Below are 26837 nucleotides of genomic sequence, written 5' to 3' on the forward strand. Positions count from 1 at the left end.
TGCAAGTTGACGCCACAGCTCTCGGAAGGTCAATGTTTTAAGTACTGAGCTGTTTTTGAACACGCCGAATTGTTTTGGAAACCAGAAAAAAAATGAAAACATGAATCACTTTGAATAAACAAAGATTTAGTTCAGCCCATAATAGTAATAATAATAATAATAATAATAATAATAATAATAATAATAATAATAATAATAATAATAATAATAATAATAAAAACCTGTATATAATATAGCACTTTTTAGAGCCATCCTGTTCTTCTTTTGTCTTTACATCTCCATCTCCGTTATATTTGTTCTTCTTTGTCTTTATATGGCCATCTTTCATATGCCTGTTCTCCGCACACATCCAAACACCTGAGTCTGGCTTCCCAAAACTTAGTCCCAAAACCTTTTCTGAAGAAAAAAAAAATCCATTCTGATCATGCAAACATGTCAGGTCTCTGCTATGGCTTCCCTTTCACTCTGCATGCCAGTCTTCTGTCCCAGATTTCACCCTGGCAGTTGTCTCTTTCTCTTCCTCACCACCAGCAATACATTTTCAATGGATATAACTTGCAACGAAGCGCAAATCTATGCAAAAAAAATATGAAGCTATTAACAGTTTTATAAGGTGTTTTGTTCACTATGATGGCAATATATTGTAAGTAAATAAAGTAAATCAAATTTGGTGTGATGGGAAACATAAGCAGGGACTAACACTGTTAGCTTCCACTGAAATATTTGTCGAAAAGTTGTGGAAATTATTTGAATTGTGAACTGGAATTGCATCAGTTGGCATAAATGAAATCAAAGCGAGAGTCCCATATTGTGAATGTAAACTCAGAAAGTGCCGAGTCCAGTTATGAACCCCAACAGTGAGTCATGACTCAGCAAAGAGCATCAAATAGGAATCCTGCGAAAGCAGACCTTCATCGTCTCATTACAGTTCAGGACCACGGCCGACAGCCTGTCAATCATTCAACAAGTGATTATGAGGCGCGTCTCACAAATCCAAGGAGGACGATCCAGCACGACACCAATTCATCAGCCGCCCATAAGCAACCTGTCAATACGCTCACTCAGGTCCACTGTGTCCACCATGATTCCTGCCGCGCACGCCGGCTCACGCTTGTTAGGCCGTCCGCCATCTTCATGGATTAATTATTTAGCATCAAAACGCTCCGGATTTTAAAAATGATCAATACTGGTCTTGTTAAAATCATATCAGCGACCCTGAGCCGTATGGGGCCAGCTAACATTGGCTCTGAAAAACAAAATATTGGCTGAAAAAAAGAATATAAGAAATGGAAAACAGAATATTGGCTGAAACCTTTTTGTATTGAGGTAAAAAACTACAATGTACAAAAATTGAAAATAAGAATATATTTCTATATTTATTTTTTCAGCCTATTTTAAACATATATCTCATTTTCTGTTCGAAATTATATATATATATATATATATATATATATATATATATATATATATATATATATATATATATATATATATATATATATATAATGATTTATTTGTACATATATTTAGATAATTTTGTATTTGTTTTTTGAAGTTCAATGACGTCACCAGGCCCCACCGTACAGTGGTCCTAAATCCACCCATTTTTCTGGCACTGAACATCGACGGCTCTCCATTACTGACTTTAACATGGACCCCGGAGGACTTTGTCCCCCGTTTGAGTATGCACCGATACTTTCTCAGGATTAGAGGAACTAAGCGTGTTGCAGGCTGTGGATGTGGAGACGGCGCTTCAGTCGGGAGGAGCTGAGAAAAGTGTGAGCAATTAAACAGTTTGTAGGGATCAAGGTCTTTGAGAAAGCGGCGGTTCACGCCGACTCTTAAGTGAAAAGGTAAAAAGAAAAAGCGTGCCGTTGTGTATACTAAACAGGACAGATGGGTTTCTCTTCCCTCCCCCGCCCCACACACACGAAACTTGATGCTGTGCGGTACGGGGGTCAGAGGTTGCGACCCCTGGGGGCACAAGGACGTGTGCGGAGAGGCAGCAGTTTGTGTGTATGACAGATGTTCAGGATGACACCCACACACGCCTGCAGCTAGTGATTAATTCCGGCCGTATGCATGTTACGAGGGCGAGCTGACGTGGGCGCGCAGGCTGTTCACCTGGCGGGGTTTGATTCCTACTCAGAAGCTCACTTCCCTCATCGTGAAACTGAGTCAGCTTAAAGGGGACTGAGGAACTTGGGAGCCCAGAAGAGACTACAGCAAAAAGTGGGGTCACAAACACACAGAAATGAGGGGATCGAAACAAAGGATGCATCATGCTGGAATGGAACCACACAGGTCATCGTCCACTGCTACGTTCTTCGTCCAGCATGTCAACACTCTCTCCTTTCCAAGAGTCCCAACCACCTGACCTCTCGCCGACCTCCCTAACTTCATCTGCCAAGTTCTCCGTCCTGCACATAACAAGCAGCATCCATAGTGCAGAAAGTACTAAAGTTATGACACTAAACAAACCAAAAAAATACATATACTTTTCTGACAGATATTGTGCAATAATAAAGTGAGGAGTATCCAAATGTTGTTTTATGTTTTACCTTAAACACGTACATATGTATTCACCTAGACGCTTCATCCTTATAAAAAGCATATATATATATATATATATATATATATATATATATATATATAATTATTTAAAAAATATTTTTTGTAACACTATCCTGGTATAAGAACTATATTTCCTCAATTATTATATATCCTCTAGTATTGTATATATTTTTACATTGACATTTTTTTAACTGTACATAAAGTAATAATACACTACGATATTTATTTTGTTTATTTACTTTGTGAAACATTTTCTTTATTATATCCATGTCTAACCATATATTTATTTCAACAATTACATTAAATAATATACAAAAAAAACCCCAAAACAACAAAATATTTTTCCCTGACTATTTTACCACCTGTCTCTACTGTACTTTGGGAAATTGAATCACCCTGCCTGCACTCTCTTCTTCACCAGAGAGATCAAGGGATGAAACCTAAGAGGTTAAAATGTTTGGCGCTTCTGAGGGAAGGTCATTCTGAACTACTACTAAATTTTTTAATCTCACTTGGGTTAACTCACAATTATGTTTTTGTAATTAGAAAAAATGCACTTTTTGGGGTTTTTTTTCTCATTTTTTTTGTGTTTCCTGGCCTCACCACGTCGCTCTGTGGTCCTGGATTCAGCTTCCATCTAAATCGACCCAGCAATTTTAACCTGAAAAACACATATTGTCCTGTTATGGATCTTGTTCTTTAGCACTTTCATCAACATGGACTCCTGAGGAGTTTGTCCCACCTTTCAGCATACACGGAAACCTTCTCAGGATTAGAGGAACTGAGCATGATGGAGGCCCTGATGTTGAGTCGCCGCTTCAGTCAGGAGGAGCTGAAGATTCTATGAGGAGAAATGAAACAGTTTGAGGGATCAAGGTCTTTAAGAAAGCGACCTTCTCTGTGCCTTCTTGTCAGTCTCAATAAAGTCCCACTCAGTGAGAATACAGTGAAAGGAAATGCAAGCGTACAGTAAGAATGGGAATTTTAGTCTACTTTACAGTAATAAAATACAAATATTTCATCTTCATGTGTTGTGTCTCAGTGTGAATGTAAAGCACCTCCTGTCTTTATGTAGGTTTCTCACGTTATTATGACTGTTATTATGCTAGCATCAGCGTGACAGCAGCATCCAGCCACCGTCCAACGTTTTATACCAGGAATGGCACGGCGCCTGAAGGCGTTCCCACCGCGATGACTGATTCAAGTTTGGTCAAGGAGCATAGACAGTTCTCTTTTACAGCATTAAGTGGGTCAGGTCCACGAAGCGGCACCAGTCTGTGTCTCCGAAGCCTTTGATAAGAGGAAAATGCGTCAGAGAATCAACAGTGAGAGCTCTCGGCTCCTGAGAAAAGAGAGGGAAGCTCATGAACTTTTAATAACAATGAACAAGGTCACTCCGCAGAGGGGAGATTAGAGCGCTGCCTGTGCCCCTGCCAGGAGGGTGGTGCGGCGCTCGATGGAGAAAAGCCTTCACGTCGACTGATTAAAGGAATCACAGGAGCATGGAGCAAAGTTGCTGCATAAGTAATTTTTGATCAATGTGGAATATTTGAAACTTTGAGCTCTGAAGATTGGCTTCTCCTGAAGAGCGGCCGGGTTCATCTGCGGAGGCTCTTCTTACAAGCTTTGGCTGAAGGGTTTGGTCGGATCTGGGAGAACTTTGGGGCAGGTGTGGTGGCTTCATCTGACCCTTCTTTGATCCACAGACACATTCAAGGCTCCTGGTAAAACATCGCCTTTTGTTGGTTTTCCCCTCCATCTATCTATCTTCTGTCTCTCGGATTTGAGAGCCAAAACAATTGTAGCATCAGCATCACCCTATATTTAGGTGATGTTAGGTGCGTTGGAGCACTGCCTGGATTATCAGTGAGACCAGTGGGCTGCAGCGTGGAGCCGTGCTGAGGTGATGATGCGGGAGGCGGACACCATCTCAGGTGGAAATCTGAGTTCACTCACACGCCATGTGGCGACTTCAGCACTCGTCTCTCTGCAGTGTTCATTTAAAACTCATAAAGATTAGAGAAACCATCGGAGAAACTTGACTGCCACTGCTTTGACTGACAATTATGATCATTTTTTACCTCCAAATGTCTTTAGTTTCTTCACTTCCGAAAAAAAAAATCACAAAACAAATGCGATAATAGCAAAATTAATGTGATGAATATCACAACATGATAATATCATGGGACCAGGTGATGAGTTTCTCTAAATAATCTCAACACAACGTGATAAAGTCACAAGATTTCATAGCACTATTTAGAAATAACATGATAATACCACGAAATAACGTGGTGACATCACGGAACGGTGTGATGGTGCTGGCAGCTCTGTCAACATGGATGTTTCTCAGTGACAGCAGAAACTACAAACAGGTTCGGGCTGAAATGCTGCAGAAGGTGCCATCTTAACAAAGCAGTGAGACACCTGAACTCCTCCAGCCGGGGGCCTCCTCTGGCACCGGGCCAGGACCTTTTCAATTGCGGTGAAAAGTGGCACCACCTTCTGGTGTGGGATCACCAGCAGAGCTGGCCGAGGTTCTGGGGCCTGTTGTAAATGCCTGTTATCATCGGGGCGTCGCTTCTCTTCGCCGCTGACACATTTTTGACCCGTTCAAGCCGACAAAGGCCTAAGACACTTTCCCCGCCTCATTAAAAACGCCAAACACACAGCGCCGCGGCTCCTCTCCCAGAGTCCTCGGCGTCTTAGCAGCCGTTAGTAACCTTAAGCCGCCGCTAAGCTGCAGCGCGGCTCAACACAGAATTGATAATTGAAAAGTAAAGCAGCGGCGATTAATTTTTGACAGCATTGTGGTTTTAAACTCAGCAATGAGCTGCAGACCCCTGTGGTTGATGTGAGAAACCCGCGGTGTATCAAAGCTCTGGTCGGGAGGTCTCTCGGGGCCCCCCCTAGCCCCCTCCTCACCCCATCTCTCCCTCGCTTGGCCGGGTTTTAATGCCTACCTGAGGGAGTGTGCAGGGGAGAAGCGGGCCGAGGCCGAGGTTCCCTGGCTCCATGTCGATACTCTTTCTTTCCAGCTGAGCAGAATCACAGACTCTCTGCTCTTAACTAATCGAAGCCCCTTCCTCGCGCCCCTCCACCCCACCCCCCACACACCCTCACGCTCTCTCTTCTCCATCCAACTTCAGCAACAAACTCTTCTCTTGTCGGAACTAAACACACATAGCGTCATGTGTTTGATCTCCCCTCGGCTCTGCACTTAACATCGACGTCTCCTCCGCGGCTTCCTTTAAACCTGCAGTCAGAAGGGTTTTGTCCCACGTTTAAGTATGCGCAGATACTTTCTCAGGATTAAAGGAACTTGGCAGGTTGGAGGCTGTGATGTGGAGACTGTCAGGAGGCGCTGAGAAAATAAGTGCAGCATTTAGAACACTAAAGAGCAGCATGTCAGCTAAAGACCCACTTTCAGCCCTTAATTTCGAGTTGAGAAGCTGCATTCCTACTTCACAAATCTTCATCCTGGAAACAGAGGGAGTACTCAAAGGAAACCTGGGCAGACGATGAAAGGTGGAGCCGCTGTTTTGGAGCCGAGAGCCGCAATCAATACAAATTCACAGAAGTCTATTTGTCATTGATTATTTGTCCTGTTACACAGTTATTGTCAAATAATACTAGTTAACCTTTCACCTTTGGAATTTACCCTCCAACGTTGGCAAACACAGGAAATCAAGATTCTCACGTGTGGGATCGTATTGATCGTCTGCGAGTCTTTGATAATCATATTTAATCTCAGTGCAAATATTCTCAGATTGAGCGCAGCAACTTTGGAAACTTTAGGAATCGATGGGGAAGAACAAACTGATGGGAACGCAGCTTGGGCTTCACACGCACATTTGAGGCAGTTTCAAAACACTGGCACCCAGAGGGTGTTACTCCAGCTGAGGAGGGTCAGACAGATTATGGCCCATAATAATAACAATAATAATAGTTCAGACCAAAACTGGTTCTCAAATGGAAAGAAGCTCATTGCTGCTGCTTAAACATGTTCAAAGTCAGTTTCCAACTCTCTCAAAAGTTTGGAGAATCGATGCCCGTTTCTAATTCCTGAACCGACTCTGTGGCTCTCATTGATCATAACCAGACGAAGAACTTTGAAATATCAAAGACGCGCTCCTCTTAATTACAGTCCAGTCATATCAAACATTTCCATAGTTTTAAGGAATTAGAGAGAGACTAAAGAAATGATGAGCGTGAATGAGTTGATCCAGTCTAGGAGGGAGTTCAGTCCCTTTGATGGTGTTGTTGTGACCCGAGGGAGTGGGGAGAGGTTTGGAGACCATGTCAGGGAGGCCAGACTCTTAAAGAGTTTTCATGCAAAGTCAAAACATCAACCTGCAGAACACCTGCTATTGATCCTAAACAAAATCCAGCCTGTTCTCTGACAAGCAGCCACTTGGGGCAGCACTGAGATGAGAAGGGAAACTGTGACCTGGAGAAACAAAGGGAGGAGCTCTGACACTCACTGGTGACAGAGGAGTCATGAGAAGTCTGCAGCCGTCCTCACCCGCTCCGTTCCTTCAGGGGTCTGGGCAGCACGAACTGCAGACCTGTTCCTGTCATTTAGTTCTGTTTCTTCTTGGGATCTTGTTGATATAAAACCACCATCATCATGTCCACTTCCACGCTGTTTGTTGCGTTTCCCATTTGAGGTGTTTCCACTTTGTGTAATCTCGAGTTTTAACGCAAGACTTCTGGCTTGGAGCTTCAGAATCTGAATGTGAGCATGGGTTTGATTTAGTTTGGGAAACAGGTCAGTTCAATTCAATGTGGTTGTCAAGCAGCGATGAGGGATGAGGATAAAGAACTTGGATCGTGGAAAGTTGGCTGATGCTGCTGAGTGGAGAGGAGTGGAGGTCCATCATTTCAGATTTACATTTCTTGAGTTGGGAAAAGCATCCAGCATCCTTGTCCAGCACTGAACAGGGCACTTCACTCCTCAAGTCAGACTGATACTGAAGCTTCCAATTTTGTGAGCGGAGCCTCATACTGGCCCCTCCACGCTCTGCTGCCTTCCCAGAGTGAGGGAAGAGCGGATCATTAGATGGACAGATGGTCGGCCGCAGCACCTTCATGAAGACGCTCTCCATGTCCAGGAGAACTGAGCTGAGCCAGAAGACGATGCTCTTGACTCAATGCGCCGATCCTCATTGGATTGTCAGGAGAAGCCATGAGAGAAATCATCTTAAAATAAGTATTTCTTTTAAATTATAAAGTATATACTTTTTGCATCTTGGACTTACAAAAGAAAACTATTTATGAATCCATTCATTATCGTGTAGCATGTAGAAGAATAACAAAGCAGTGGCTAAAGGATAATTTTAATGAGCACAAATTCAGTAATACATTTTAACATCACACACTGTTTTCATGACTGAAGCTTCTACACATGCACTTCACGACACACACACACTTAACACCAGAGTTCCTACACTGAGCACGGTGGGTGCAGCCGAGTCACATTAGTACAGATTTTTAAAGACCTGCTGATCCGAATCGACACCCGCAGCCTCACTCTCCACCAGGACCACGTCTCCGCCCCGTCGGGCTGCAGGTTGTTCGCTTCACTTCCTTCAAGCAGCTTTTATGTTTTGGATGGATGGATGGATGACCTGATCCTCCTCACTTGTTACTTACTCTTCAGCTCTTCCTCCCTGCCTTTCTCACCTCGCCTCCCCAGAGATGCTGCCAAAAACACATTTCCTCTAAACTGTGAAGGATGCTGGAGAAAAGCAGAGATTAAGATCTCACAGCTGTCGGGATCTGCTCTTCTCAACTCTCAAAAACCATCCAGGATTTTTTTTTTTTTTTTTCCAAAGAACAACTTGTGAAAAGCTCTGACACTCCCGGGTTCACAGGTGTGTGACAGAGCGAGGAGCGACCGGTGGCACTAATGAAACGTTTCCTTAAAGTCCGCGATAAAACACACAACTGTCAGCTAAAATAAATATCTGCAGACACGTCGACAGCCTCTGATTTAAACAGTGCAATATTTAAACTTGAATATTTACATCCACAACAACCATCCGCCGGACATATCATAGACTCTCTTTCAGGATTTCCACTAACAACGTCTGAGGAAAGCCTGTTCTAGTGGTGAGCGGATAAAAGCACTTAAAACATTTCAGCCACAGAAACACTCCAACAGAGAGAATAAATATCAGTGAATGCAAGATGAGGTGAAAATCAACATAAAAGAGAATGACTTTATTTGTTCAGAAGCACGTGGCCTTCAGATGATGTGTTTTTCAGAACCATATCCAAGTCACCCAGTTCATCTTCATACTTCTGCAACGCGCTGTAACATAACGAAACGACTTGCACATGTAAACAGAGCTGATTCTTCTTGTGAATGTGACACACAACAAACGCACCCGACCCAAATGAAGATGTGATGGACCTCTGTGACGTGAAGAAGACATGAGATTGTTTTAGTGAATGAACCTCAGGTGAGTTACTAAAAACCCATCTTACACTAAAAACACCTTCTTAAAATAAATACAATGATGGAATGCGCAAATAAATAGGAATGACAGGAAGGTGTGCGTCACTAAAACGACATGGATGCGGATCATCCAGGGATGAAACACAACATCACTGAGATAAAAGCACGATACTATCCACATTCTCCTTCGGGCCCAGCAGAACACAGACGCTACGGAAGGAAAACTTAAAGTGACTTTCCAGTGAGACGATAAACGCCACCCGAGCGGAGGACTAGACCATGAAGCGGTGCTCCTTGCCATCGTGAGCCATCAGGATGACGTTGCGGTTGGAGGTCCAGATGAGGCGAGCCAGCTTCAGGTGGTTCTGGGAGCCGGGAGAGGCCGGTTGCACTGGTGGTACCTGGTAGGTCTTGATGCAGCGAAGCTGAGGGGCCGAGTTGAGCATGCCGATGCTGCCCAGGAGGCTGGTGTTCATCTGGGACACAGAACACGCGCGTGCTGGAGTGGACTCTGCTTCCTGGTTTGTTATGAATCCTGCTCATCTGTTAGCACGTAACAAGCGTTTCCTCCTCATGCCACACAGCCACTGCTCACACGAGCGCACAGACAGACACACACTCACACAGTCCGACAGAGCGTCTGCCAGCTCATTACCACAGCAGCCGTCCTGCCGGCCAGCTCCCAGCGGTTTATGCTTACAGTAATGCCATTAGTGTGTGTGCCTGTGTGTGTGTGTGTGTGTGTGTGTGTGTGTGTGTGTGTGTGCGTGTGCGTGTGCGTGTGCGTGCGTGAGTCCTTCATGGAGGCGTGTTGAGTGAGTGCAGACAGTCGTGTCAGGGGTCACAAAGACCTTTCATTCAAAGTAACAGTTCTGGTAAGAGGATAAGAGGTGAGTATGTGTGTGTGTCTGTGTGTGCGTGTGTGCGTGTGTGTGTACACAAAACAAGTCTGTTGGTTTCAGTCTCTGGCTTCAGTCAAAGACAAAACAGGTCGGAGTTGACCCTCATGTTGCGTGCATGTGTGCGTGTGTGTGTGTGTGTGTGCGCGCGTCGTCTCACACACCTGCCAGAAGGAAATGTGGCTGTCGGCGTTGGAGTACGTCGCCAAGTAACGTCCATCAGGGGCAAAAGACACAGCAGTGATCGGGCCCTTGTGTCCGTGGATGTTCTGGAGAGAATCAATGAGTTAATTATTGGTTGGTCTCAGCAAAGAATTTGACGACGGCGAGACTTGAACCACTCATGTTCTGATTGATGGAGACCCGTACTATTGCCATATCTATCGACACATGCTCTGCTGAAGCAGCTACACTGCTCACTGAGTGATGAACATGAACAGTGATGGTGAGCTTTTGTCTCTCAACTGAGAGCAGACAAGACAAGAAGCTACGATCTCTGGCAGCATCCACACATTTCCCAGTCTTTTTCTGGGTCGGTTTCAAAAATGTACTGAGCCATTCAGCTGTCCACACGGGTCCAGTGGAAACAACGTAGTGCATACGACACACCTGTAGTGGCGCTGCAACGTTCTAGCATCAAACTAAACCCTGGGTTCCATCAAAAAAACAAAAAAAAATCATAAATCACATGGATTTTTGGCGAGTGTTGTCCCAAACCCGACCTGGTGCACCTGTGTTCCACGTCAAACAAGAGTCAAGCAGATCATTCAAGGAGGAAGTCAGGTGATGAAGAACGAAGTGGACCGGGTAAAAAAGGCTACAGCTTAAAAATACACCACGACGACAGAGCCAGTAAAAGGCTGATACACAGAGCAAAAGTAAGGGTCATGGGTGGGACAGTCCAAATGTCACAAAAACTGTGAAGAGAGTCACATCAGCACGACCGGATTCACAGGTCAGATTCAACTTTCAGTCAACGGCGTGGTGACATGAAAGATGGAAACCTTTCCCTGTCTGTCACCAAACCAATTTTCCCTCAGCCAAAACCACTTGCACACTCTTCACCTTCAACTTTTGACTAAGGTAACTAACTCCCTGGACTCTGTTCAGCAGTCCATGATAGTGGAGATATTCATTTGGTTGGCTTGAAGTGTGATTTTCTCAGACATGCTTCCACATGTGCCACATGACCAGATGATATAAAAGGCCTCTCAAAAAGGTCTGCTCCGGTTTTGACCCATTTGAGGACACACCAAGTGTGTGCTTTGAAATAAAACAGTTCACTCACATGTCATTCAAACAGCCACATTAAATCAGGCAGACCAGGCCCTCATCCCGCAGTAGACACCACTGCTCCCACCGTTCATTTGACAGTCTGTTTTAGTCAAGAACTGAAGGCATCGGAAGCTGCTGAGAGTAAAACTAGTTATATTGTAAGCAGCCGATCTGTTTTCTCTTGAATGTGAAAAAAACAGAGCTGACAAGTTAAACGACAGTAGGAGTGAAAGTGCAGTGATAGGTTTTGTGAAGTTCCCTTTGCATCCTTAAATGTTCTCGTCCTGCTGTAGCGCCATCAGTGATGAATTATTGAAGGAGAGCAGTGAGCTCTGGACAGCCAGACTCCCAGTCCCAGACACCTCATTTTTGGTTGGATCTTTCAGTGATTTTAATACCAGCACAGCTTGCTTGAACAAAGAACTAGGAATGAAAACAGCCCAGTCTAGTTCCATCTTAATTGTTACTAATGTACGAAGGCAACAGGACAGGTGGCTGATTCTAACCGTCTGGTCCGATCATCAGACCACTGTAGAACCTTCGGTTCTCTTCCTGTGTAACACATCGCACCATGCTTGACATTAATGTTGGATTTCATCTTTCATTCCGCCTCATTTTCCTTCCTGGAGGCAACAGAAGCCAACACAGACTTCTGCTGTTGAAATCCTATCAAGACGCCACAGTGAGTTCTGGCGCCTGCGATGGCACATTTCTCTCGACACTAAACGTTTGGCTTTAGCGAGATAATTCCATCAGATGAGGGGCAGTTTGTGGTCCGACAGATGCTGCCGTTCGCTCGCAGAACTCAGGGGAGAAAATAAAGCAGCGCTGTGCCGAGCGTAACGTAATAAAGTGTCCCACCAGATGAAGGGAGAGTAACGCAATATAAGGCCGCCTAGAAATCTCCACCCAGCCTCTGACTAGGGCTGGGATTAGAGAGTCTCACCTCCAAATGAGATTAAGACACATCACCTCGGGCACACAAACCTTCAAATAATAACCCATCTGTGGCGATTAAAGCAGAAAAAAATAATAATAGAATGAAATCAAATATCATTTTTTACTTCTACTTTTAGGGTAAATCCAATTTCACTGAGGGACTGTTTGAGATGGAAGTGGAATTATTTCTCTCCCACCTTTCTTCCTCATCCATTACTTTCCTTAAACTCTCCCCATTCACCACATCTATTGTGCTCTCTTTCATTACATTGTCGACAGACTTCCCTCCTCTCTGTGCTGTTGATTTACTTGTTGAATATTTGAAAAAACACATCTAAATCTAAAGCGGTAAATTACACATGCAGCACACTGCACCTGCTGTTTTTCCCTTCCCTCTAGTTTTCAGACATATATTACACCCAGTTTTTGGATGTTTTGAGTCCCTGTTTAAATGTGTTCAAAATATTTTCAAAAACACAAACAAACCAAAAAAAGATGGAGCTTTGTTTTTTCCGCTGACAGCTATCGATTTTTAATTGACAATAAAAACATTAAACTTAACTTAATAGTAACTTTAATTCCTATTCAGTATATATAACTCTTGTTAACTCATCTGGACTTCTGTCAGCAACTAATAAAGCATTTAGGAGTGATGAAGGGACTCAAGGTGAGAGTCAGAGTCCATCAGGGATCAGCTCTTGGCCCATTCTGGCTTGCTATTGTTATAGACAAACAGAGACGAGGTTAGGGAAGACTCTCCACGGACCATGATGCTTGCTAAGAATAGAGTGATCTGTAGTGTGAGTGGAGGAGAAGCTGGAGAGCACAGTAAAACCAATGCAGAAAACAAGTGCATAAATGAGAGAGGTAGGAGGGTCCGTAAACACGTTACAGAAGAGGAATAGAACAAATGACAAGAACAAGAACAATGACGTTGAGTATTTAGAGTGAGTCATACAGAGAGATGGACAGAGGTGAAGAGGAGAGTGCAGGCAGGGTGGAGCAGGCGGAGACTACTACAGTACAGTGGAGTGAAATGGGAGCTTAGTAGTGAGATGTTTGGCTTGAGGACAGAAGCTTTGACATGTGGCAGACTCAAAGATGCACAGTTGGACATGACCCAGAAGGAGGAGACATGTTGGATGAACAATGTTAGAAGTGGACGTACAGGGCTGAAGGTGATGAGAAAGACAATCATTGAAGAAGGACATGAAAAAGGATAGGTGCGAGACAGCAGGATCATATAGATAAGTGAAGGTGGAGGAGGCTGACTGGTTGGGAAACCATGATGGGAAATGGTGCAAGACAAAGAGCTACAATTGCGTGTCCAAAAGAACTGCCTGTGTTTACACTGCTGAAACAACCTGCCCAGATATGAGCACTATTGTTCATCAATGTAAGCAGTTGGATATAAAACAATTGTAGCATGAATCCGTCAACAACATCCCAGTCAAAGACCAAGCACAATCAGAAGCTAATTCTTTTGTGTCGACCCTGATTGAAGAGGCGCAAGTGTTGATTGTGGTATTTGTCGTTGAGCTATCAGCCGCACAATTACTGCCATCAGTGTTTTGGTCAAATCACCAGCAGACGAATGAACATCTGCTGAAGTTGCTCTTAAACTCAAAAAACATACACCAAATGCTTCAACTGAATTCAACGAGCGCTCCTTTTGATTAGCTCTGCGCCATGTTTTCAGTTTGATAGTTGCTGTGTCAAAAGAACAATAGTGTCATCAGCTCAAGAAGGACTAAACTAAAGTTTAACTAGTCAAAAACTACTTCCACTCAACCCAAAGAAGGCAACGGTGACTTCAGTCACTTCAACTAAACTGCAGCTTGCTCAAGATGTTTGTGTTTCTCTCAATGCAGGTCTGAGTGGTGACGTCATTATTGTTATTATTGGGTTTGTGCCACTTTTTCGGCACACTGTATTCAGCTACACTAACAGGTGGATTTTTACCACGGACCTCAAGACGTTCCCAAGTCTCCATTTGGATCCGGCAATGTACAACCTGGTAGCAGATCTGTTCCGGGTCCTTCTACTAACAGGGTGAACATATTGTGCATAAAAGCCCTCTTTCTTTGGCATCCTATTACACTGTAGACCGAAGTCTTTCGGACCGCATCAGCTGACTAACAGAACAGTCTTTCAAAAAAAAGTGTGTAACCAAAAATGACCACGAAAAAGTAAACGCAATACAGATGACAAAACATGAGAAGAGAGAAAACAAGACACGGATGGCTTCAGACGCGGTGTGCTTCTCCTTCCTGTGCCAGTGCTTCCGTGAAGCAACAGACTGCTGAATGGGCAGAAAGATCAGTCAGATTGTTTCTTTGTGTGCAATTAGTAGACTTGCTGCACTCTGTTAAAGGAGCAGGAAAAGCAGCTGGGCACACACACAGAGAGCAATGCCACGAACAAAAGCCTGTTCACAGTGGCTGATCAAAGTTGTGGCAGATGGTCATGCGAATGGACAGACAGACGCACACACCTACACTCACAAAAACTCTTCAATTGTCTTGAAGGCATCGCGCAAATGAGAATTAATATCATGACATCTATCACTTGTGAGTACGATCTCAGCTCTCATACACATCTCCAATGGAATTCAAATTCCAATAGCTGAGCTGACACCAGGTTGGCTCACTATTTTCATCCTACCATTGGCACTCAGGAATCACCATGATACACAATATGGGGGGACATATGACATCAATGACTGTGCACAACCTTATTTGTAAATTTTGTTCTCCAAATGCATGACCACCACTAACCTAAATACATTCATATTACTGCAGTGCAAGTGGAGGTACTAAAGGCAAGACTCCAACTTCGCTGTGAAGACGCAAAGACTATTTAGCAATTTTAAAGACGTGACAACTATCCAAAAAGATCAGCATATTTCCCCCCGACCGTCTTTGTGTCCTCACACATTTTTACAATCAACCTGGCTGCTGGGTGAACAGGGGCCAATGCTGTTATCAGATATAAATGACCCTCTCCAGAAGACTAGACTGCTCAGGTTACTGCAAATCAATACACTGCAAATTGCCAACACACACAGGCATGGAAGCACACACGGCCTGATCTCCGATGCACACACTCGCGCGGAACACAATCACATATAAACCTACATGCTAACAAAGACAAAAGCTGATTAAGAGAGCCATCACTTCAGCATTAATCAATGTGGAAGGAGACAGAAAATAATCAAGTGAATAAAACTCCTCTTCTCACGCTTCTCCCCCGCCCCCCTCTGAGAGGGTAATCTTTTCACAGATGGATGGACAAGAAGAGGATGGGTGAAGAGCAAATGCAAAGATTGCAGGGAAGGTAAAGGATGGATGATTTACCGTACAGACATGAGAAGGAGAACTATTGAGGCGACGGAAAGACCAACAGATATACAGATGGATGGATGAGAAACTGAAGTGGGAGTACTTTGAACACACCTGACATTTTCCAGTACGAACATCGTAGAGGGCTACTGATCCTTGGCGAGCTCCGACGGCGATGCGGTAGCTGCGGTCACAGTAGCCGACCATGTAAAACCTAAACAGAAAAATGCATCAGACTCAAACTGATGGCAATAAAAATGAATGACAAATATTTTTGGGATTTAACAAAGCATCCTCCAACACACTCTGGAATAGCCCCTTGTACAAATGTGGACCTTTACTGGCAACACACAGAAGACAGCATTTGACATGCACAATCTAAAGACAAAGGAAAACAAAAAAGGAGTGAACTGTTGTTACAGTAGTCACAAGATCTCTCAAGCTCAGAAAATGTTCATGTGTCATGCATCAAGATTTACGCAGGCTTCTTAGCACATCTGATTGATCCTTTTCTAAAATCAGAAGAGAAGGTTTTTCCATGAAGACGGCACATATTCACTGAATACATGCAAATGTGAAGACGGGTTTTTGGAGAGGGAATGAGACAAATGGTGAGTGTTTACTTTTTCATGAACCACCAGATACCCATCATCTCTGACCGTTTCCTGTAACGATTCCATTGCCATATGACCAAAATAAAACTAGGTGTCCTCTGTATATTAAGCGGTGTTAAGCGGTGCACGACAGTGAATCGATATTTCTCAGTCAGCAGATAAGCGGGTATTTCACTTTTATTTGTGCGCTCTGACAATGAGACCACCAGATATGAGAAAGAATAATGACAATAAAGATATTAGCAAAGACTGGCTACTATTAAATAGAAACTTTTGGATCACTTTAGACGTCCCACATATTCCATAATGTTCAGCGAGGTTTACTAACCTGCAGATGGCAGGGAAACACTCCTGCAGTCCCTTCTTCTTCACCAAGGATCCTTCGATACAGTACATGATAATGTCCATCACCTGGAAAACAAGAAGTATTACAGCATGCTTGTCGGGACCATTTTCTCCATGGCGGATGTGCAGGTTGTCCTTCAGTGTTTTTACCTCCACCAGAAGGTCAACAACATCTCCAGGCATCTTCTCAATCAGAATGTCTATCACTCTCAGGATCTCAGTCTTGGCCCGGGCCAGTGTTGTGGTGTGAACGTTCTGCTGGGACTGAGAGTTCGCCTGGGCAGCGTTATATCGATGAACCTTAAGGGAAATCAAGAATGAAAAACAAGCTGTGGCTAATCAGAAATAAATATGTCCTACTATCTCTGTTCATTGAAAACGGTGATTGAGAAAATCAATGTGCAACCTCACCTCTCTTGCTATGGTGGTGATGAAGGCCGGGGGTCTGGCTGTGGCAATGAGAGACAAAGCATGGCGGGCAGAGCGGGCTGAATCAGCAGGAGGGTTCAGTGGCAAACCCATCGTGACACTGAAGGAGCAGAAAAAGAGAAAGAGAAGAAAGGAGAGAGAAAAAGTGGGAAAGAAAGCCAGATAGTATTTATCGATAAACAACACATCACAAACCACCAGCGAGGTATACGATGAATATGAAAAATTTAAAGACCGATCCTCTGAAATACATGAACTAAGGAGATAAGCGGGAAGCTTATAATGTCAAGGCTACATCAATGGGGGCCACTCAGCACACAACAGCATAATGGACTCCCACAATGCAACAGGAATTAGACACACACACCCCAACAGCTGGCCTCACAGCCCCGTGTGCGTGCTTCAGTGAAAAAGAGGGCGAGCGAGGCCACCTTGTTAACAAATGACTCTGGGGAGAGAGAGGAGGAGGAGGAGGCCGAGATGGGTGGACGGACAGGCAGCCTGCGCCATTCATCTCTTGTGATTACACATCACGGCCGCACATCCTGTAATTAATGCCGGTAATATATCGGCAATATATCAGAACTATTGAAATGTTTAATTTCATGTAGAGACGCGGCTGTAATTGGAAACAGTCACCGTGTTGATATAATGCAGCAGGAGTTCAGGGAGCTAATTGTACCGACAAGCACCCACCGAGGTTAATTCTCAGCGTTGAGAACATGCGATGAAAGAATCTGTGGCATCGATAATGTGGCGCAGCACACACACGTTCACGCTGCAAAGATCGCGAGGAGGGCGGCTTATTTTTAGAAATAAAAATATATGAGTAACAGTTACAGTTACAGCTACTTCAATAAGAATCCACATTCTTTACAACATACTAAACATGTAATGCTTCATTTATGACCATTAGTAGATTTGTATTAATCAGTACAGCAAAGTGGAGGCAACTCCACCTGTTTACCAAGCATTTGTAATGTCTTTTGAGCCTCAAGGCTGGATAAAGAGGCGACAATACACTTGTGAAGTACAGTGTGTGAACCTGTAAACATGGCAGCATTCACAGCCAATATCACACGGATATGATCCAGTCAATACAGACGTGCGGCGCACATGCACATGGAGAAGGCTCCAGCTATTGATTTTCCTGTGTGAACGTGGGGTGAGTACTTTTAGTCACATGCTGCGAATCGCAGCTAGGAACTCAGTCTTTATGTCTAAGATGCTTTCTAGCATCAACGACAGACAGAGCTCTGAATGCAACACAACAACCGGAACCAAACTTTCAATTATAGGAGTGACATGCCAGCAAAGCTTTTCATCATGCAACAATACGACTCACTGTTCAAGAACATTCTGAATCAATTAGTTAAGCCAATAGAACGGAAAAATAAACTATTATCTTGTTTCAAAAAACAAGATGACATTGGACAAGATGTTTAAAACTGGACAGCCGGAATGCATCGCGTGACAGATTTAGCATTGATCCTTCTTTCATTGTTGGTTTCTGGTTGGGGTTTTTATGTCCTCAGGAATCATCTTTGCAGGTGAAGATGAACACAAAACCCTCAGTCAACCAGCAAAGACTTGGAGCAGGGCAAATGGAAAAAACGGCTTCATACAAAGGTCCCATCTACAATGCATTACTATGCATTCATAAGGCATCACGATGCGTTTATAAGGCTTTATTGAAGATGTCATGAATGTTTACAATCACGCCTGTCAACTTTCTTCAGTATTGTAAGGTGCAGAATTTGAGAGAAAGGCGTTTTTTGTTCATTACATTATACGGTGTGGTTAGGTTCTGAGTTTGTCCTCAACTACTTATAGTTTAGAAACCTTGTCAAAAGTCATCTCCCCTGGCTATTAGCTCATAGCTCCAAATATCTTAGCAACAAAAGTACAAGAGTGCTTTGGGATGATGGCCTCTGTTCCACGTTCCTTGACCAACACAATTTTTTGAAATGGTTTTAAAATAAACAATGAAAACAGAGGCTACAGTTTATACACTTTTGAAAATCCCCACTGTATGATGTGACTGTTCTTCCATTAATTGTCTTGCTACACGTAACATATAACTCATGTATTTGAGGGCTTTCTAATACTTGGTAGTCATTACTTAAAAGGTTAAGACAGTCATTACTTGAAAGGTTCTGTTTGAACTCCGGAGCTTTATTGTCGCAGTCGATCCGTTCTCTGCACTTCAAGTCGAATTACAAAATGAAACCTTTCATTAGACATAACTGCATGCTCCATATAATTAGATGATACTTTATGTCAGACTGTTTAAACTCTCCTCGCTTTCTCAACGGCGGGAAATTTATTTGACACAAATTGAATTGTGCAGACGTACACGCGGCAGACATATCTATACTCATTTAACCGGACCCGTCCTGCTTCAGTTTCATCCTTAATGGGATCAACTCATGTAGGTCAGCTGGATGTCAGCAGAGAGGACACGTACTCTCTCACACGCACGCACATATAAATACATAAAATGGACATGACACAGTGTTCCCTGTGACTCTCAGTTACCTTCTTTAACATTCACTTACACCAAATGTCATTTTAATTCAACTACATCGTCCTTATGGTTGTATGGTTGCCCTCTGACCTACTGTCTATAATTTCTACCAGTCCGGGGAATAGGGGGGAGCAGGGAAAGAGTAAACACTACTAGATCCCTGAGGATGGCAACACTGGATTAGTAGTCACAGTGAAAGGCAGAAAATCATTACTCTATGTAAATAAATTGTCACTCTGTCTTAAGTGCCGCTCATCCAGCACTGTAAGATTCTATCAGGTTTCATGAACAAAATCAGTGTCACACAAGCACTGAACATTTTGGTAACATAAACTTGATAGAGCTCTGAGATTCAAGTTTTCTGCTTGTTTTGTCACTTACTTTTTGACGCTTGAACTAAGTCACGGTGAGATGTTTTAATGGAAACACATGGATGCAGGGGCACCAATGCACACGCCACATACATAATGCACATGGTCTTGTGAAACTGACTTGTTTTATAAGAGAAAATTAATGTGTGCTGGTAAAACAAAACTACTGTGTAACATAGCAAATCAAAGCGCGGAAAATATGAAGTATGAAGGAGAAGTGAGCATGCCAGTGTGGCTAATGCTAGTGGAGTGACTGTGAACAGTAAGTGGCCTCGGTATGAGAAATAAGATTAAGAGTGAATAATGAGAAAACCTTCATTACGTCTCGGTCTTTCAATTCCATGCTAAAACAGCATTTTTGAGTTCTGATGAATCCCATATTAACAACATACTGTGTGTTTATTAGGATGTTATGGACTTGTCCATTTAATAAGTTATAATTTATATACGATATTAAATAAAGGGAGGTGAGTGCCATTTTTTCAGGCAACAATTTTCAGAATGTGGCTGATGCTTCTATATGTTTGAACTCACTTGGCCAGCTGCTTCTCAGCATCCGCGCAGAGCTCCAGAAGTCCCAGGAGCACAGCCGAAACGTCCATGTACGGCTCCCAGACGGTGAAGCCTCGGCCAATCAAATCGATGGCAGTGCGACGGATTGTGCTGTGGGGTGGTAGCTTGGGGCTTGGTGGCTGCAGAAGCAGGAAGGTCAGCGCCTTACCTGCGAACAACAGACATAAAATCCAATGTTGGCTGTACAACAGCTTTTTTTGTTTACATTAAAGAACGACGTGGCAAAAACAATCATCAACATTTTAGGATCTTTATATCAGTTTGTTTAAATTAAATAATAAATACATCTATTTTTGATGGCTGTTGTTCAACAACACCAAATCTAACACACACACAAAGGATAAAGAGAGATGGAGAGAGGTCAGTTCATAGATGACCTGACATTTGAGCCAGTCTCAGTGGGGACACACTGACCATTAAGAACCCCTTCCCCCAAACATACAGGCTTGCACGAGCACACGTGCGCGTACGGACACACACACACATGCGCTTCTCCCCATCTTACCCAGTGGAGCCTGAAATCCAAAGCCTAGCAGATTTGTCACAAAATGGCTCACAGAGACGTTGTGAAGAGAAAATAAGGACAAAGCAGCACGTAAGTGGATTTTAGAAAGCCTACTCATGAAAAATAACGTATTTGCTGCTTATTTTTGCAGATTGTCCTACGCCATTTCCAATATGATTGCGGGATCAAATCAACCAGCGGAATCGAAGGAGAAACATTCTCAAAGTCACACACATCTAATGTTCAACATCGGGCTCCTATTTTCATCTCCAGTCTGCTCTGCAGGATCAATACCATTTACTGCCTTTTCACGTGAAATGTTAATGCTCAATAATATCAAGATATAATACATTACAGATCATTAACTTTAAGTATTTATAATCCTGTGGGTGTGCTAAAGATCCCAGAACTAATCCCATCATCTGTATCTTCTGACATTTCATCATTAACCTTCCTTAAATGGCAGGAGTGCTTCTTTGTTGGTCTACAGCCAATAGATGGGCTGCTGAGATGGAGAATAAGGAGCCAGACCACGGAAAACATTGCTCAGTGAGATACACGTGCATACATGACTTTTTACTGCAGTGGCTTTATAGAAATAGCAAGTCAACAAACAAAATCAAGGCATTATTATTCTTATTCTCCAGCATGTTACTGTTATTCCAGAACCTTTACACCTTGAATGTCACTTCATATTGTGTGATCTTTTACCACAAACAACACGTTAGTTTAGTTAGTTTGAAATACGGTGATGAGGAGTCAGAAAGTTTCTATTGAGCTATCCAATTTGATTATTAGCTGCCTGTCTCGCTGAGACAGGAAATCAATCAAACCAACAGACCGCTGATTTGTTTCACATAAACAGACTATTGGTATATAAACTGGACGTGGGTGTGCGTGGGAGGATCAGCAGGGGGAGGTGTGTGCTTCAGAGGTCACGGGGCCAAAGACCAGCAGTCAAACTTGAATCCTGGGCATGAATATGCAGCATTTCACACTGAACTAGAGGTTGACAAGGGAGTGATGTGGTCACGGGGTGAAGGATGAGGCCAACAGCACGGGACAGTCTGTGGATGGGCTTGGCTTGTTTAGTATGTAAATCACTAGAATCCAGATTTTTTAAATCCATTTCTCATGATTTTCATTGGACGGCCAACTAATTAATCCAGTCTAAAGGTGGTCAAAAATCCTTGCAGGAAAAGTACGAGCCGTGGAGTCTCCAAGTCAATTTTATTAGCCTGGACATCTCTGTTTAAAATAAAGCAGAGGTCCAAAATAAAGCGATCACTATTGACCGGGCTATAATGGGTTGTTAGTTAGAGCAGTAAACATGCCACATTAACATGGAGGGGGTAATTAGAGCGAGAAGAGGTAGGTGTGGTGATGGAAGAGAGGAGGACAGCGGGAAAGGAAAGCAAAGGGAAGAACAGATTGCGGTGTCTAAAGTTCACCAGGCAGAGTTGAGCACTAACAGGCGCACAACTCTGTCCCCTCCACCTTCAGCTCAAGTCTTAAATGAGAACTGAAGGTAAATCAATGGTGGGGACTTGGTTAGGGGACCACGGCCAGCTCACATAGCAGAGGAAGAGAAAATGAGGGAATTAAACCAGTGAGCTACTGTGCATCATAAAAATGATGCAATGAGAACAAGGTTTTTTTTTTTTCATAGAGAATGACACCTATAGGATGATAGCAAGGCCACGACATCATGTTCTCTATGTCCCTGGTATCATCTGAAAATTTATGATAGATTTTGGTTAAAAACAGACAGGCCTCACACTTTGAATCAAAGAAAATCTCAGCAACAGGGTGAGTGACAGGACATCTTGAATGACCACGGGTAATGTGGCATGGATGTCACCGAGGAACATGGTCATTTGTGACATCACATTCTCATAACAGACAGGAGCAAGGTAAATAGAAATTTAAAAAAGGGTTGTGTTGCTGTTTTTCCATTCGTACGAGCCAACTCAAGACTGTAAAACTACTTGTTACCATCATCTCTCCTGGTGCTCTAAAAATGCCAGTGTGAACAGCTCTGAGGGACTCCTAGTATTTTGACATTTATTCCAACTATTATTGTCCAGGGACAGTAGAAGACGCTTCTCTGCCGTTCTGTCCAACTACATACTCGCTTCTGTCCGTCATAATCTGTCCCTCCTTCCATCCTTAGTGCAATCTCCCGCTCCATCTTCCCTACATTTCCCCTTTCGCCATATGAAAGCATAAATCTATAGCGTTGTACAGACCACTGTACCCTTCCTGTCTCCGGGTGGACAGCTCTCATTCATCACACGCTCGGCGCTGATGCCAACAACACCAATCCATCTTTCAATTTCATAACAGAGAGGGGAGAGAGGTAAGAGACCAAGTCTGGACGGGTGAGAAAAAAAACAACAGTCTGAGTGAGAGCAGGAGGAGACATGAGGAAGGAGTAAAAACGTCATTAGCCACAGTGTTTTTACAGACGTTTATAATTGCCTCTGTTGGCAGGTTACTGGACAGTAAAAGATTTTACAGACACTGCATGGTTATGGGCCTCCCTCGCAGTTAAACCCCTCCTGAGATGTGAATACAAATTCTTCTTCAGTTGACCCTGGGAACCACCCTTACTGCAGGTGAGAGGAGTGGTCTGACACCTTCTACAAACGCTTTCTTAAGAGATTTGCATTTATGAGCACCTTAAAATGCTTTCCCCATATTAGAAGCAGCGACAAAAAACAAAGCGCAGAGAATCACATCTCTCTCTCCGCTCCAATTGCAAACATGTCACAAAAGAAGTGGCTCCTATGTTAGAGCCCAAGGTTGAGAGGCGGAATGGCAATCAAAAGGTCACAGGTTCTATTCCACCATACTTCCAGTGCAGTTAACCCCTAACAAGACTCTCAAAACTCAATTGCTCCTGGCACCTCCGTGCGGCAGCCCTGATTGAATTTCCTGGTCTCTGGATTAATTAATCTGACCTTTCTTTTTCTGCTTTCATCAGACTAAAAGTTCTATCTCTTGCAATGGTTATTCTGATTTCACAGGAGCACTTTAAGATGAACATCAATCGAAGTCTCTAGACTACAGAGGGACTAAACTGTATTTTACACAATGGAGAAATACATTGAAATGTCACCGCAGTTCTTGCATTTGTCTCGAGTTAACAGGGTTTTGGGAAACAGCAAGCTATTCCTAGAGATGTTGTTCAGTGGTACTGCATTATACATCTCAAGACAAGCAATATTCCGAAGCTGAAAATTATTATTTTTTCCAAGAGGATTCAAATTATAGAGTAAAGGCATTTTTTTTCTGACGTCAACAGACGAAAAGCAGCCAATGAGCTCGGTTTTAATGATCCACCAAGACAAAAAAGAGAGGGGATTGTCATGCACAATTATTTTATTCAGATTTCCCAGATCAACTCAATTCAATGGGGCTCGATTCAATTTCATTGGCGATTCATTGAAATTACCACTTGATTAGGGGAATTTTGATCAATTTATACCAACTTTGCCTTGATACAGAAGATAGTGACAACTAATAGTGAATAGGAGACGTACGCTCTAACATGGCACATTACTAAAAACATAAATGTTTACATTCTGGTTCAAACCACAGGTTGTTCTACTGACAATTGAAAAACAAACTATTGCTTTGAGCATTTTATGAATCAATATTGGGCCACGCACAGTAAAATCAATTCAGATCGATTCATCAAGTTCTTCAACACAGTCCTAATCTTGTCAATTCAACTTCACGTTGACACCAAATGTATCATTTGGCTTCTGAATCCATACATCTGTTGTGCTCACAATAGAGCATGCCAAGTAAGAGGAATCACGCTCCACAGCCTATCAGTGAACACACAGTGTCTGTCACCAAGTGGATGCCCCCAGAGGCGACCAATCACTGCTCAGGAGCAGCAGCATGTAAGAGCAGCTCTGCTTAGTGCAGGTTAGATGCCCTCCAAGGTCTAGTGCTGCAGGCACAGCATGGCAGTGTTTGTGTGTGCGTGTGTGTGTGTGTGTGTGTGTGTAAGCCAGTGGCAAACTCCTTAAGGTGTTAGGCTTGGCAGATGAAAATCAATCCCATCTATCCTCACCACTGCTAATCCTTCAGTAAAGATTCTGCCATTTCAGGTTTGTACTTCTAAGTTTGGACCAAGACTTTTGGACTTGAACGAGTTTAGGAGAGAGAGTTTTGTCAACACATTTCATGCAATGCAACATATGAACATATAAATATAAACCTGTTTATATAATCTCCTGGATACCAGGTCGAGTGAGCGCCTCCTCACTGAGATCTGATATAAGCTAAAAATCCTTAGTCCTAGGTTTCAAAAGAAAAATCCATTAGTAAGAAAATGTGATTAATTTGTGCTGAACTTTAGGTTTGACAACAAATACAATATAAAATGCAAATCCAAATCGAAAATTAGTACTTTAAATATGCATGTACCTCATAAGGACTGACTTCATCTATGAAGTAAAAATGAGCTTCTACTTCTATGGAAATGGACTTTAACAAACCATATTAATGCTTCGCCTCTTTCTCACCTCTCTGTGATAATGTTTATCACTAAATAAAATGAACAGGGAATAATGCTAACAGACTGAACTTACTAGTGTTGAGCGCAACCCAGTTTAGTGCTCTACACAACTGGCACTACAAACTTGAGAGACTCTGCCACAAGAACCTGCTCTGCTCTGCTCTGCAACTATGTCACTAGAATGAATCTAAACCATGCAATTTCAGTGCGTGTGCAAGCTTAGATACGTGTTACTCACATGTGTGTCGGGCCAGTGAGTAGTTGGATGAGCCTCCGCTGGTTAGACCAAAGCCCTCCGGGGCCTGTCCCCCAGCTCTAGCCCTGGCAGCGCCCTTCGGAGGTTCAATTTCAGCTCCAAATTCCGCTCCAATGACACCGAGCAGCACAATAGCAGTTGCTTGCTTTCTGCGCTCTTCGTACGAGTTGGAAATCTTCTTAGCGTTAGGTGGGATGTTGGAGAGGCAGCCTATAGGAGAAACAAAATATTATTTCTATAGTCCAGGAACAATCGTACAGCTCCTCTTGTTACATGGAAAAGGTAAATTATATCATTCGACAGTTTCTATAACAACAATAAAACATTGCACTGCAAAACAATTTAATTAAAGCTACATTTCAAAGTAAATCGCTCAAAATAAAAAAGGAAATTTGTGGGGAGGGAGAACATGCGGGCAACATTTTCAGCTTCTTTCTTTCTTTTGCTTCGTTTTCATCTTTTGAGGAGAAAAAAAACAGCCCAGCGGGTTTCCTGCAGCCTCCTATAACAAGTGAACAGGCACGCGTCCATTGTCTGGGTCCGAGCCATTACCAAGGCACACGTCGCATTATCCCCCTGAAGCCTTTAGTCACAGAGCTCACCGCCCAGAGCCCCTAATTTCTGTGTTCATTTGCTTCTTTCTAAAATGATCCAGTTGAACAATGACACGCTTTTGCCGTGTTGTGGGTACACATTGAGCACACGCACGCTTCCTTCTCATAAGAGGAAGTTATTGAGACATTAAGACATAAACAGGTGACTGATGACTACTGAGACAGATGTGCTACTATTGATCTGTGTGATGTTTTTTTGTTCAGCCGTCATGTCGGCATTGATAACTATTGATATCGGCATGGACCGTGACATGACTTGCACTCATCAAAGAAATATATAAAAAGCTTTGGAGATCAAGCTTAATAGAACACATTCTGCATGATGACTATGATTATTGTAATGCAGATGTTTACTCTTCCACATCTTGTTGATTTCTGCACTTAAAAATCAATCCAATGGGCTAAAATCCTTAGATACACTGTGAGGGAGAAGTGACCCACGTTGTGTTTTTTGGTGCCAAGACAGGTTAAATGCCTTTAACGCAGCGATCGCTCTCAAAATCTGAATCTAAAAGGGGAAAGACACTCTCAGACATATGCATTCTGATCAAGTCACTTGGAAAAGTGTGATAACACATGAG

The 26837-nt window shown here is 43.1% G+C and overlaps 1 protein-coding gene across 3 annotated transcripts in view; it reads right to left on the reverse strand.

The window, feature by feature from the left end:
- Positions 1 to 2795: 2795 nt before the first annotated feature.
- LOC128758554 (WD repeat-containing protein 7) overlaps positions 2796 to 26837 on the reverse strand; it is a 57465-nt gene continuing 33423 nt past the window's right edge. For 2 of the 3 annotated variants that reach the window (XM_053864621.1, XM_053864613.1), the window contains 8 exons: positions 25625 to 25852; positions 20309 to 20495; positions 16859 to 16976; positions 16598 to 16747; positions 16431 to 16513; positions 15603 to 15702; positions 10098 to 10202; positions 5719 to 9510 (listed from right to left, as the gene is read on the reverse strand). In XM_053864621.1, coding sequence (XP_053720596.1) covers positions 9307 to 9510; positions 10098 to 10202; positions 15603 to 15702; positions 16431 to 16513; positions 16598 to 16747; positions 16859 to 16976; positions 20309 to 20495; positions 25625 to 25852 — 1175 coding nt within the window. In that variant the 3' untranslated portion in view covers positions 5719 to 9306. Of the gene's footprint in view, positions 3236 to 3316; positions 3416 to 5718; positions 9511 to 10097; positions 10203 to 15602; positions 15703 to 16430; positions 16514 to 16597; positions 16748 to 16858; positions 16977 to 20308; positions 20496 to 25624; positions 25853 to 26837 lie in introns of those variants that run through there. The other variant, XM_053864631.1, reaches the window with a different exon arrangement.

The sequence above is a fragment of the Synchiropus splendidus genome, chromosome 1, assembly GCF_027744825.2.
Source record: "Synchiropus splendidus isolate RoL2022-P1 chromosome 1, RoL_Sspl_1.0, whole genome shotgun sequence".
Taxonomy (NCBI): Eukaryota; Metazoa; Chordata; class Actinopteri; order Syngnathiformes; family Callionymidae; genus Synchiropus; species Synchiropus splendidus.